This window comes from Taeniopygia guttata, chromosome Z (assembly GCF_048771995.1).
Source record: "Taeniopygia guttata chromosome Z, bTaeGut7.mat, whole genome shotgun sequence".
In the NCBI taxonomy this organism is placed as follows: domain Eukaryota; kingdom Metazoa; phylum Chordata; class Aves; order Passeriformes; family Estrildidae; genus Taeniopygia; species Taeniopygia guttata.
In genome coordinates, this window is record NC_133063.1 from 18369657 (window position 1) to 18384815 (window position 15159).

At 36.5% G+C, this 15159-nt stretch overlaps 1 protein-coding gene across 4 annotated transcripts in view; it reads left to right on the forward strand.

Moving 5' to 3' along the window:
- The window catches only part of MCTP1 (multiple C2 and transmembrane domain containing 1), a 214592-nt gene that overhangs the window by 151647 nt on the left and 47786 nt on the right, over nucleotides 1–15159 (forward strand). For 3 of the 4 annotated variants that reach the window (XR_005978216.2, XM_030258810.4, XM_030258812.4), the window contains one exon: nucleotides 10040–10159. Coding sequence is in view for 2 of the 4 variants with exons in the window: in XM_030258810.4 (XP_030114670.1) it covers nucleotides 10040–10159 (120 nt within the window). In the remaining 2 variants the exon portion in view is untranslated. Of the gene's footprint in view, nucleotides 1–674; nucleotides 4171–10039; nucleotides 10160–15159 lie in introns of those variants that run through there. The other variant, XR_012052948.1, reaches the window with a different exon arrangement.

Below are 15159 nucleotides of genomic sequence, written 5' to 3' on the forward strand. Positions count from 1 at the left end.
CTCATTGCTATGTTATTTTGTACAAAAACAAAACAAACAAAACAAAAACAAAAACTCAACAAACTTTAAAAAACCCAACCCAAACCAAACCAAAACTAAAAAAAAAAAAACCAAACAAATGAAGTTGAGAATATAGCACTGGCTATTAATGATGATACACTATTCTGTAGGTAGCAGTAAAATACTATACATTTCTCTATTCACATTTTAAGTATGTACATTGAAGTAAGCATCTATAAAATGTACTGCTCTTCTTCCCTGGTTAGAAAATGTTATTGATCATGGTCCTGGCTCATTAAATGCTTTTCAGAGCTGTGGAACATTTCTGTGTTAAAGTACAGCTGAACATGTTGGAGTGGCAATCATGTAAATAAATGAAATGTAATTCTGCTGAAACAAAAAACTACTGAAAGGTGAGGTAGAGTCTATGAAACATCATATATTTGTAGCCTACAATACTACTTCCTGCAAATATGAAGAGAGGAATACAGCTTGGGTTCTAGCATTTGCTAACTTGAAAGATAAACTATAAAAACAATGGGAAAGTTGCCAGGACACAGGTCTCTGTGCTAAACATAATTTAATGTAGTTTGGGAAAATACAGATATAATTCAATTTATTACAGAAAAACAACTGGTGTTTTCAATAGCATGAAAATATACTTCTCCCTGCAGAAACATCACTCAATGAAAGCAGCAGAAGACAGTTTTTGGATCATAAGAAAGAAAATATTTGTTGTTGTTAAATTTTCCCATGAAGCACCTCTGGTTTTTCCAAGATGTCAGTTTTGTGCTTGCCCTTGTTAAACAGGTCAGTTATGTATACACTGGAAGAAACTTTTTAGGAGACTGAAAGTGCATCAGACATTGTAAGGTGTGAAAAGTGTATGTGTTAACCAGGCATCTGACTATTTCTTGTACAACTCCAAGCAGTTCAGGACATTGCTCTTGCAGGAAAGGCTGTATGACTCTGATGTAATTGCTCAAATGCACCTGAGTGGAGCTTTGCAGAACAGAGAAGTTTAGCAAAGGCATGAAGAAGTAAACTCGACCAAAGACTGAGTGATGATATACTAGTAAATATGCTAGTTATTACATTTGTTATATATTATATATTTGTTATAAATTACATTTGTTTAATAATTCATAACTGATTCTACCAAATTGTAAAGTGACTGTTAATAGATGCCCTCCCACTCATTTGTGCTCTGTTTTACAATAAAAAGAGACAAAAATGTACAGGATGTACATATTCATGAACTGCATTCAAACTTCTGCCTGCTCTTTATCTCACTGAAATATTTGGAATTTGCGCTGCTTATGGTGATAGTGGAAGTCACTGTGTTCTTTATAGTTCAGTTTGTTAACTTTTACATGGAAGTATGTGAATATACTTTAGCTTTCTTGCAATCTGCTCTAGTCTACTGTAAGAAATTGCCAGCTAAAAATGACCTTGGAGATTTTGTTTTGCATTTTGTTTAAAGAAAGCATAGCAGAATATAATTGCAGCTATCCTACTAGAGAACAAAAAATACTTGCTTGTCTCAGTGACATCAGCCTGGAGACAGACTTATAAGTACAGGATTTGGGTTGTTCAAACACCTGGAGCTGTTTCACTCTGTGATCTAAATGGTTATTTTCTGCCAAGTTCTCTTTTCCACAACCTACAATTGTACTCTGTACAGGGAAATTTGAAGACTTGGAAAATACTAAAGAAAAACACATAGCCTACATGCTAACATGTAAGTATCTCTAGCATCAAAGTTGTTTCAAACAAATAATTGAGGGTAGAAAGCTACAGGATATTCATAGGGAAAGAGTAAAAGACTGTAAATAGATCAGAAAGAGTTGGTAACGTCAGCCCTGGATTAATATTAGAGCTGTGAATAGGAACAGGCATGCGTAGCTATAGATGCTATACATACATCTGCAAACTCTGAGAACTGAAGTTTTGAAGGCAAAGTCTTCAGATCAATGGAGGAGAATTTTTTTTATATTACAATATAGACTGGGAGATCAAATTACAATGAATGGCAAGCTAGCTGAAATTAATTACTGAAATGAATTTATTAATTAAAATTTATTTACAAATAAGTACGTTAAAAGGTAGAAAAACATTTTCCTAGACCACATGAACAAATTGCATGTTATGTACTTAAGAGCTGGTCAGTGATAGAGGAACAAATCCTAGGCTTTTTATTTATTTGCTCTTTTACAGTTATACTCAACCAATACTCCAGACATCACAAAACAACATGATAAAACAGGTCATAAATCATGAGTATGTAAATCAGCCTGGAGATCTCACTGAAGTTGACTGATGGTCTTGAAAAGTGGAAATAATTTAATAATTAGACCTACTTGGACAGAGTTTCTTCAATATAATGACAGTTGCAGTCTGTGAAATGAGACTTCATCGTATGGAAGTGTCTCTCCATAGGGAAGCCAGTGTTTCTCTGTGTTCCAGACATACTGGTAGTTACCAAACCAAAATGCAGCCTATTTGCATTTTATTGCTGGAAATCACGGTTTGCTTTAACATCTTTAGGCCATGTGGTTTTAGTCTTCATTCATACAGTTTAAATTTTACTGCTGTTGCTTTCACTCTGACAGTTGGTAAAGTGTCAGTTTTCCTAAAACCAAAGGACATTATTGAAGGCTATACTTCCTAATATCCTTTGGTCCTAATGGTCCTTTTATTTTGGTGGTGGTTATTCATGAATGAATAGCGAAGGGTGCTTATTTAAGTTTTCCGACATACTCATGAATATGGGCACAACTTAAGCATTTGTGAGATTTATGTTGTTCATATGCACCATTTTTAAAGTAAGTTACTTACTTTTTATTAAAAAACATATTTTTCTACTTTGCTTTGGAAAACGTAAGTCTGAAAGTTTTGTATTTTCCATTATTTGGGTAATGGTGGCCATTTCTACCCTATTAAAGTTTTATAGTGTTTTCTTAAAATGTTAAATGATCTTCCTTCATCTGCAAAAGTGGATAGTAGATAAGGGAGGGAGCAGCTTAAGAAAGTTAATCTGATGCAGTATATGATGTACAGGAAACAGTATTTCCAACAACTTCCATACAGATGTTTGGGAAGTATGTATGTTGTCTGAAGTGCACTAGATGTACAGTGAAGTGTAATTAAGCTTAAGAAGGTACCAAATATTTTCTCTTTATACCCAGTTTATTAACTTTTGATGGACAATTTAATTTTACAATCTTCAGGCTTTTGGGAGAAGAAGAGGCAGGTCCAAAGCCCATCAGCTTCTCATCAGGCAGTCAGAAAGGAAGGGGGCAATGATAACATTCTGTTCCTGGATTGTCTGAAGAAATTACATTTTTCAAATTGAATTGCAAGATGTAGATGACAGAATATTGATGCCCAGGTAAAGTAATAAAATGCCTACAAAGTGAAGGAAGATAGATGTGAATATACAGATCCCTGGTTGCATGCGATGTTTTTCAGAACAACACAATTTAAAACTGTACAGAGCTCTTAAGATCACCAATCTATTGTGCATAAATAGCTTAGTTATCTAGCACGATCCATGTTGTGATTTTACATTTCTCACAAAGTCAGCACCTTAGATTTTTCTTCTGAAGTGATTCTCTGTCTCTAACTGGAGAGATTCAAGATCTGTTTGAACACAGTTCTGTGTTCAGAGCCATGTGCTCTGGGATGGCCCTGCATGAGTAGGGAGGTTGGACTAGATGACCCAGTGTGACCCATTCCAGACTTAATGATTCTGTGATTCTCTGAAAATTAATCTGGGGACATCAAACACACCTTTTTACTTGAAAAATAATACATAGAGCAGTTTTTAGGTAATGTCACTTAGACAAAACATGGGCCATTCAGTGAACAGTTGAGTATTGTTCAGAAAATAGAGTATTAAGATGGAATGGAGGTTCAGTGACCCAAATAGCCCCATTCTTAGACATGCTTTTGATCTAATGTACCCTAGTTGGTCATTGATGCCAGGTGTCAGTGCTCATAGGAATTTCTCATAGTCAATTTCTCATAGCTTGTCAGCATTTTAGCAGTCTGACAGAAAAAAATCCATCTTTAAATGGCCTGCAAATGGCAGGAGGCTCTGTGTATGGGAATTACCGTAGTGAACTATATTTTGCCCTTTAATTTTATCCTGAGTACTAACTACCCAAATGTAATAATGCAGCTCAGAAACTCATAAATGAAGGGGAAAAAGATTATCCAAGAGATTCTACATTTTAAAAATATTTGTGAATAGTATAATTTTTATTTCGACCTAACTTTTGTTACTTGATACAATAGCAACTAGTTACGGCAGTACAAATTTTATATCTGTAATCCATGTGCTGTTTAAAGTGGCTCTTAAGTTTTGCATTCTTGAAGTTGTTGATATTCTCAAAGTAAAGATTGTTGTACTTCTGGAGAATTATTTTGAAACATCTGATAGAAGTTGTACGGAAAATAATAATTTGTAAGCAAATAATTAAATAAAATTTTTCAGGATTTTAATAAAACATTTTGTTGGTGCTGACAATCTTGTAGGGTTGCAACATACATTATGGTGTGATTGGATAGCAGTATATAAAGGTTGTTCTTGCTGTACATGTGTTTCACAAACAAACTGGGTGGTTTGATGCAGATCAAGTGAGTCACATCTAGTTGTCAGAACTGTTGCTTTAGTAACAAGTGGGTACACTGCACACAGATAAAAAGAGTGAGATTAAATAGAACCTTGGGTTTGTTGTACAGAATAACAGCATGGGAAACCTGTGAGCAAAAATGTCCTGCCCAGTAAGTCCTTATTTTGCTTTTTTTTATTTTACATGTTGAAGATAAAGATTAAAATTCCTTCTGTTTTTTAACAGTTTCAAAATGTATCACAATTTAATGTCTTTCAGAATTTATCATTAATATTCACTGAGCTTAACATTAACCTTTTCTTATTTTCTTCTCCTCATCTAATGCCATCATTTAATTAAATTTTCTTCTGGTATGTTCTTCTAGATATGGGACCCAAGTGCTCTATGAAGTGCTAATATATGTCTTTCAATACATCAAAATACATCAAAAGCCTCATTTGGACTGGCATTAATTAATAGTTCATTCTTTCTGTTAAGTTCTTGTTTTATTTGTCATTAATGTATCTCTTTTTTTCTCTTCCTACATGGAATAAATAGAAAGAATGCTAATAAAAATCTAAAATGCAATGTACTCAGTTCTTCTAATTCCAACAAAGAGACAATTCAAACAATTCCATGTTTGTTTCTGAGATAAAGGAAAAGTTCTTACAGAATCAAAAATACTAATTATTCTGCATTTCTCAGACTCCCAAAACCTCAAGTATTTAAAAATGAGAATGAGCAAGGTTGAACGGAAAATCTGTAAAAATAAAGCAAGTGGGAATTTTATTAGGTTTTTTTCTGTATTTTTATACATGTTGCATTCTTTTACTATTTTCAGGTTAATCTTTTTATGTATACAGAAACATAGAGTAACAGGTAATGTGTTTCAGACTCAAATCTTTCATAATGCAATTCCTCCTAGCACTCAGGTAATTGGAACTAAAATTGCAAGACTGATAAGAAAAACTGCTGGAGTATGCTTTAGAGTAGGTTTAAAAGGCATATTTCTTTCAGACTTGTCTGAAAGAAGGCACTGCATTTTGTAGTGGATCCCTGTAAGTGTTTACATTAATGCTAGTGTATTTGAGATCTTTTGCAGCTAAAAGAAATGCTTCCTTTCTAATTTTTTAATAAAAGTATTGTAGAAGATCAGAGGAGCTGTGATTGCTAGAACTAATGGACTACTTTCATAATGGAAGAAGCTAGTATTTCTTCAAAGTACAATACAAAGTTGTTGCCAGTGTTTCATCGTTTAAAACACCATGCAGGAGCCTTAAAACCTGCAGTCCTTGGTACACAGTCTGTATCAAGCAAATATATGGGTTCTGTCTCACTCTTTCTTGTCCTGTGCGAATATATCAAGGGATAAATCCTCAGGTAATAAAATTGTAGTTTTAAGCTTAAATAGTAAATGGAAGATCCCATAATGGGAGAGCAGAATTTGGAGCTGTAGACATTGTATGTTTGAAATTGAGCCAAAATGCTCTGCAGCCAACTTTTGTTTCCAGGGTAATCAAAAGATTGGTTATAAATACAAGGAAAGGATATAGATAATACGTAAATGAGGCTGTAAAGATGTTCCGTGAAAATTATCAGGAAAAGCCACAATTTGAGAGGGAGACTGCAGCATGAATGTTGTGCCCTTTTTGAGATAACAGTAGTGGGGATGACTGTGTTTTGCTTTAGTCCCAGCACATTACAGCTCATGGCTCTGGGTACTACCGCTGCCAATATCTTGTCCACTGAACTCAGGCATTTCTGTGGAATTAACATTTTCTAGTTTTGTCATAAAGCTTTCAAACAGCAGCTCTTGCAGCCCTCCTTCATCATGTCCACTGGTCTCTTCTGTACCTGAGGATGAGGTCAGTGTCCCCTGTGGGGATGATCCTTTTTTTTACATGCTGCTCCCTGCTAGTAGTCAAAACAAAAGCAAAAGGAAAAAAGAAGAGTAGAGAAAAATGGGGTTTAGAGCTGCGAAGTGGGTGCAAACAGGATTTTGTTAAAAATAAAAAGAGGTTGGGTGGAGGTAGATAAAAAGAAATCTGAAATAATTGTTCGGTAGAATATGGCCTTTACACATAGGCAGAAATCTTTCTCTTCGCTTCTGTCTGAAGACAATCAAATAGAGAATCTTGTCTCTTAATTAGAAAGAAAAATACTCATCAAACACATCTCATCACTGGAAAGGTAATAATCCACAGCTGCTAGTTTAAATGGGCAGGCTTTTTTTCCGAACAGTAGGAAGTGTTAATAATTTTGGATGAGTTTTCTTTTTAAAATATACTGTAGTTTGCAAAAGAATAGGATATTCTATATCCTAACTTAAATTAATTTTTGAAGTGTTGTACGCTAGGGATAGTGTCATGTGTCTCTCTGAATGATCATTTAGTGCATGTGTCTCTCACTAAGAGTATAAACTGAAAATGACCAGTTCATGCCTGTCACTCTGAAAACTTTTATCTCATGGGAGAGATGAAAAAAGCCCTTCCTTATATTCTTCTGTATAGGAAATGGCAGTTGTATTAAACTGCAACCTTTGAGACTCACACTCATGTCTTTAGCTTGTTTCAGTAGTGATGAGCATCCTTTTTTTACACTGACAGCCGTTATTTTCTTGGAAGGTATCATATCAGATACAGTCTACTAGATCCTTTACAGACATGGGCAGCTCCCAGAAGTGTTCTTTGATACTTATTCATTAGCTTTTCTGGTTTGATTTGGGTTTGGGACTTTTTGGCCTGTTCTTGCTTAAAGGAATATTGGTTTACTGCTCCACCTTTCATAAAGATGTGTACATACCACTTCCTTTGTCTCTTTCACCTCCACTATCAGGCCTTTTATCCCTAAGAACTGAGTCCTGAAGTTTTCTTCCTGTTCTGCACCAGATTTTAGATGTGCTCTTGTTTACTTTTGTCTGATACTGGAAATCTGCTTGTTTTCTCTCATACACATTTCATGAATGTATTTCTTGTCTGGAAAGACTATTGAGGCCATTTAGGTCAGAGGGCCATAAGTGTGCCGGCCTCATGCAGCACACATTTCATTTGTGTTACAATGTTTGTGTAGTGCCTGGCTTAGACAGTTGCCTGAAAGGAACAACTGATTAAAATTAAGCCAGACTAGATGGAAATTAAGGTGGCAGGTCAGCGAAATCATCTTCAGGAGATGACAGGTGTAATATCCACACTTTTTGAATGGCATGTCCATACAATTTGTAAAAAAGGTAATCTCTTAATATATTTTAATGGATGTATTGTAAGGAATGAATGTCCTTTAAGGTAATTTAGAAACATCAAGTTTAGAAACATCAAGTGGGAAGTGTTTGAATTGGAATTCATCAATATTCTGGAGTACAGAGTACAGAGGAACATGATGACCATGTTCCTCAGACTCCAGTCAGGTCCATGTCTCCTGAGACGGTGTTGATTGTTGGCTTTTTTCCTCTGGGGCCAGGGAGTGTTTAAATTGTACTTCATTTCTTAACCACTTTTTAAGCAATGTTCAGCTGGAGCCCTAAGACTGTATGTGTTGCCTTTTCTCAACAGGTAATCTCCAATATTTACTTTTCTGATACTTCTTGCTTTTTGCTGGTTTCCGGTGTGCATCTATTGACTCAGGGTATTTCTGGGGTTAAAACATGCAAGGATATTTTGTTTTTCTTTTGAGGCATAAAATTTATTGTAAGTTGGTTACATCTAATTTACCACTCTCTTATAGACAGCAAGGTCACAGAACAGTTCTTGAATGTGATGAGATATTGTTTGCTTCTACTGTAGTTTTAAGCCTAGCTGGAGATTAAACACCTCACAGCCACTTGCTCAAACCCTTTCTCTCTTCCCCCACATCCTGCTGGAATGAGGAGGAGAATTAAACTAAAGTTTCTACGTTGACATAAGAACAGTTTAATAATTGAAAGTAAAGTAAAATGCCATAATAAAGGTAAATACAAATAATAATGGTAATAAAAAACAAAAGAAAAACCAAACAAAACAATGCAATGCAGTTTCTCACCACCTACTGACCCTTGCCATCCCTCTTCCTGAAATAACATCACTCTCCCTTCTAAGTAAGTCCCCCTGGTTTATATCCTGGACATGATGCTCTGTGGTGTGGAAATACCTCATTAGTCTGTTAGAGTCATCTGTGCCAGCTGTGCTCCCTCCCACTTTACTTTGAATGCCTTCCACTGGCAGAGCATAAGGCAATTTGAAAAAAGATCCTTGATTTTGGATAAATACAACTTAGCAAAAAACCAAAACATCAGTGTATTATCAGCACCATTCTCATTCTGGATCCAAAACAGCTACTAGGCAGAAATTAACTCTACCTTAGCTGAAACCAACACAGCTTCTTATGCACTACCATGTCTAACAGATTTTCTTTTAAACTAAACAACCAAATTTCCTTTTAAACTAAACAAATGAAAAATTTCTCTAAGTGCCAGTATCCTTGTTTTTGTTTCACACACACTGCTTTTTCAGTTCTTTCAGTAATTATCATGTTTGTCTTGCAGTTTCATAGGCTTGCATATACATAGTAAAGAGGGGTAGAAAGTATGGGGGTGAGGTAAGTTACCTGATCTTGAGAAAGATTACCCAAGATGTAGACTTATTTTTTTGCTTTCTATGTGGGTGCTTGTATTTGATAAGAGCATTTTGTACAAACTACAAACAAAAATCTAGCAGAAGACTCCAAACAAAAAACTAGGAGAAGACTATTAAAATCTGCATTTTATTCTTACTGATCTTTATATACATCTTGATGGCTAATTTGGGAAAATGAGCTCTGTTTTGGTTTTCCTAGGTATTGGCATTGCTTTAAGTTTGGAAGTTCTGTAGCACAACACCATCAACACACAATCCTTTTAGAAGGTATAAAAAATAAAAATATTCAAAAGCTTTACTGTTAGGATGAAAAGGCTTATCAAGATTTCTGGATGTTTATCCAGCTGTAGTACGTAGTGTGATTTGCTTTCACTTTTTTTGTTGTTGGTTTTGTGTTTCACTGTTTTGTTGTTTGTTGAAGAAAACAAATGCCGGTTGTGGTTACAGCTGGCTTAAATAAAAGGGGGGTTCATTGATAGGGAAAATTGGAGGTAAAAATGGCTTTAGTTTGGCCCTATCTTAGTCCAGTTATTTTTAGTTCTTTCCTGTAAACCATTAATTTTGTAGCAGCATCAGTAGGGAACAATGTCTGGACAGTGGTGTATGGAGCTGGAAGTGGGGATGGGTTTCTCCAGCGGTGAGATCACCAAGTTGATCCCATGCTGAAGACCAGCCCCAGTTGTTTAGGCATACATCTCTAGGAAATGTAACCCAACCAGAGGTAGATTTCTTTAGAATGTTTTCATTTATTGGTCTTAACTCTGCACAAGGGTTTAATGCTGATTTCAATCACTTCTTTCCTGCTTTGTCTTCTAGCTTTTTCTTTTTGTGGTCTGGAACTTTGAGCTCTACATGATACCACTGGCTTTGTTGCTGCTGCTGGCATGGAACTACTTCTTGATCATATCAGGAAAAGATAACAGGCAACATGATACAGTAAGTCTTCTCTACTTCAAGGGCATACATGTCCTTTTCTTTTTTTAACTAGGTAAAATTTTTAAACTGGGTTTAAATATTATATCTTTTTCAAAATGTCTCCCAACACAATGTTTGATGGACAATTTCCCCACCTGCAATTTAATTTTATTCTGGTTGTCCATTAAGTGCATCTGATTTTGTTGAAATGTCATGTAAAAATACAATGGAATATGCACTATCTATAGAATCTGGTTTGTGTGGGAGCAGAGAAGCTTGAGGAAAAGGCAAACTTTTTGAAATTATTTTATATGGCTAAGTCCTTATGCCACATTTTTATTAACATGTAGAATTTAAAGATTAAAATTATTCAGTTTGTTAACAGTTTTGGAATGTATCACATTTTACTGTATTTCACAATTCATCATTAATGTTCATTGAAGTTAATATTAGCCTTTTCTTATTTTCTTCTCCTCATTTAATGCCATCATTTAAAGAACATGTAGTTGGGATATAATGTAGGAAACTTTTACTAATTACTGGTGTTTATTAATAATATTAAAATGGTTTAGATTTTCATAAATACATATTAAAAGTTGAAGTTGTAGTCTATGCTGTACAAATTTTCTAGCATCTAGGAAGTTAAAGGATTTTGTATGCCATACTGCTGAGCCTTATGAATTCTATATTTGTACTAGTTTTTGTATCCCAAAAGCAGCCTGTTGTCTACTACTTTACGATCTGAATGGATAACTGAATGGGCAGGAGAAAAAGCTAAAATGAATTAGCTAATTGGTCTCTGAGGACAGTGGTTAGTGAAGGTCAGTAACAAGGACTACCACAGTACAAGGTTCTGTTTAACACCTCTTCCAGTAATGTACAGGAGATGATAGTGCACCTCCATCAAGGTTTTGGGTTACATCAGGTATGTGGGACCATTTGACACTCTGGATCTGCCACTCAAAGGGATCTAAGTGGGTTGGATAAATGAACTGACAGGAGCCCCATGAAATGCAGAAGGAAGAATCCTGCTTTTGGGGAGAAATAACCTGTTGCAGTGATTCAGAGTGGAAATTGGTTGTCTGAAAGCAGTTGTCTGAACTGGGCCTAGGGATCTTAGAAGGCAGTGGGGGGGTATCAGAAGCACGGATAGTGGATTGAGGGAGGTGGTTATTTCCACTCCTCTGCACTTGCCAGAATGCATCTAGAGTAGTGTCCAGTTTGAGGCATGCCAGTTCAAAGAAGTCGTTCTTTGACTTACAAGTTAAGTGAAGGGCTACCAACATGATTCAGGGCTTAAGCCCTTATCAACCAGCCCTTGAAGAGAAGCTGAGGGAAGTGGACTTGAAAGATCCTGGTGAATAAAAGACTTTATGTGACTGGAACACCTTATACGGAGTTCAACAAGAAGATGGAACTAGACTGCACAAGTGATCTGTGGTGGAAGAGGCAACAAACTTCATTTGAAACAAAAGAGGTTCAGAGCAAAAACCCTTTTCTGCCATGAGAATTGTTAAGCAGTAGAAGAGGTTGCTTAGGAAACTGCAGTTGTTGTAGGAAGTTTCCAAGACCTGACTGAGTAAAGCTCTGAGGAGCCTGATCCTACCTTATGGCTGACCCCGCTTTGGGCAGGAGGTTGGAAATCCCTTCTAGCCTGAGTGATCCCCTAATATAGAGTAACTGCAGTTATTAGAACCCATACAGCTTTCATCCCAATACTGTTGTTACCTGCCTACATCACTAAGACTGTTATGCTTCCAAGTATCATCTAAAAATAAGGGTGGGAATGATAAAGGTATTCCCTAATATCAAATGTGATTACATTTATGGAAAAAGCCTAAGATCAAGATTTACAAGATGCAATACTTAAAACACAACCTGATGGCTGAAGTGCTTAAAGCTTCTCAACCTAAAGATTTTACCTGAAATCCCCGGTGAAAGGAGAAATTTCATTTGTGAGCATACAAATACATTTAATTTCTCTCTGAAGTACCACCTGCCTGGGAAGATTATCTGGTCATGTAACTTTTCTAACAAGCTAATAAAGCTAATGATGGAGTCAGTTAAGAATACCAAATGTCACTCCTAAAACTTTCCTCTTGCTTAGAGTGCTTCATACCAAGCTAATACAGCCTATATCAAGCAACTATGTTGATCCCAAATATTTGGTATCTGTGCCATTAATGACCTTGTTTTTATAATGATTTATAAGTTTGGTTATCATCATGTTGAGCATTTGCCTTGAGTGAAGTAATTTGCAGATTTATTGTAAGCCTTTCTAATTAACTTATGAGTCTTCAGTAATATCATGAGTCTTTATCTCAGGTCATTAGCACAGTATCATTAGAATAGGAGTCATTTAAATATCTGTGTTTTCCTATGCAGAGTGTAAATTTCATCTAAATTAATGAAGCAGTGTTTCCTATTCGCTAGAGAATGTTTCAGCATTGACGTGGTCTGGCTTCTCTCCCCAAGTCTTCAGAGATTCCTTGTGTGGCTCTGTGAAATCATTGACTACTTATCTTAGATGTATCATCTAACTTTAGAAGTTACTTTGAAATCCTAAGGCTAATGATAAGACACAACGATAAATGCATTTGTTACCTGATTAACATTAGACAAGCACAGTTAAAAATTGTGTATGGTTTTTACTTGTTTAATGTCTATGGAACATGCTTAAATTTGGGACCATGCAAAGCAGCTCAGAAGAGTTGATTTCCATTGTAATATCTCTTTAAGAAAATAATTGTCAATTGTCTCATCAGTCCAAGTGCTAGGGACCACACTTCTGCTGGTCCATGATTAGTGATCGCTGTGTTTCTGACTGGATATGACAGACAGACCAGCCTTAACACATCTTGTTTGACTGTCTCTCTAGATAAAATATCACTTGCTCTTGGGCATCAGGTTCTTTTTTAAGTAGTTGGAAACTTATTTCCTCTTGGAGAAGTTCAGCTGCCAAGCAAGCATCTGGGTACCTCTATTATAACGTGAATATGTGCTTCTTGTTTGAATGCAAGTACGGTTATTTTGCCATTTATTCTAACTCCTAATGAGTCATATATGCGAGTGCTTTCTTGAATTCAAGGTGCAATATGGTTGGGGCAAGGAGTAGGCCCAAGTAGGCCCTAATAGTAGGAGGTAAGTCTATTGGAATGCCCAACAGAGGTGAAGCACCTTACTACATCTTCATGGATTCAGTTGGACTCCTTGTAGGATTGGTGATCATTGTGGTTTTAGTCTAATACTGATGAAAATTTACAAAAGAAGTATTGGATTTGCTATCTTTTTTACATTTTGATCAAGATTAGTGAGAAAAAAATTACTAAGATGGCATTCTTAAGGTTTTCTTCTGAATTTTGCAGTAACATTTTTGCCTGAAGTACACCCTGCTGTTTTCTTCAAAGATACTTACACTTCCTTATAATTGTACTCCTGAGTATCTGACCTCACAGCTGTTATTATATTAAACCATGATCACCTAAATACACAAATTTAGAACTGAGTGAATCTTATTAGGCTGAGATTCTTTTTCTTGTCCTGATTTTTTTCCATTATCTTTTTCACATCATCTGTGGGGTAGCTATCAATTGTATTTCTGCCACTCCCTGCTGCTCCTTGTCCCCTGTGCTGGATTTGTGTGGTGGGGAAAAGCATAGACGTGCTGCCCCTACACATAATAGAGCATGGCATGGTGACAGACTGCAAGCTAACAAAAAGTATGGTGAGTTTAAAAGATTATTTTCAGTATTTTTAAGAAGATATTTAATACTTTGCTGATTCCAAATACACAAGCCCCTCACCCTTGTAACCTGGAGAAAACAGCAGCACTCCTGTTTGGTGCCTGGGATCTTCTTCTATTTCTAAGCAAAAGTCACAGTCATTTATAACTGCATGGAGTTAATGGGGGAAAAAATTTGTTGGTTTTGGGTTTGGTTTTTTTTTTGTTGTTACTTGTGCATTTCTACTTCAGGCTGTTTTGTGTATTCTGTCTCCCTGCTGGAGCTGCCTCACTTAAGCAATGGTCAGATAATCTCTCAAAGTGATTTAAAATGTTCTCGCTATTCAGCTGCTCTTGTCCCTTTTCCCTTTCCCTGGGATGAAACAGCTGATTATATGGTTGGAGTGTGTCATATGGAGATTAAATACAGTTTGCATAGCTATGAATCATTATTTTTACCCTGTGTACATAAGCCTGGGTACCACAATTAGGACAAACTGTGACAGTCTCTCAGTTGTTGATCTATAATGCTTAACTGCTGTAACAGGCACATTGGATTGCCTCTGGTGACAGTTCTTGTTCTGCCATGACCAAATAGGTTGCAGACATGAAGCACAGGTCATTTTCTTCTCCATCCTGCCTGTGGAGGACTGTACAGATCTGAAAGGACAACAACCAGTTGCACAGCTCTTATTGACTGCAGGGACTTGGTTTTTACAATGGGGGGATACTTTTTGAGGATTGAAGACTACTAGGAAGAGATTCACTTCACCATATGGGGCAAAATCATCTTTCTCAGAAGCTGTCCTTCCTGATGAGGAAAACATTAAACTAAACATAAATGGAGGAGGGAGGTGATGGTGACCCATAAAAGTGATTCCTCAAGTGAGGAATCACAGAATAGTTTGATTTGGAGCAACACCTTCCACCAGACCAGGTTGCTCAAAGCCCTGTCCAACCTGGCCTTGGACTCTGCCAGGGATAGGGCACCCAGAACTTCTCTGGGCAACCTGTTCCAGTTCCTCCCCAGCCTCACAATGAAGAATTTCTTCCCCATATCTAATTTAAACCTGCCTTCTGTCAGTTTGAAGCTACTGCCCCTTGTCCTGTCATGAAATTGGTGGTCTGAGTTGGCAAGAAAAGGGTGTAGGGTGAATGGAAAGCCTCAAAACCAATCCAAAAAGACAGATGTGGCCCTCAGGCCAGGTATAGGTACACAAATAAGGACATGGCTCTGGAAAACTCTCTCACGCTCTCTCTGTGAGGCCAGCATGTCAGAGGTAAATATATTAGCATGCAC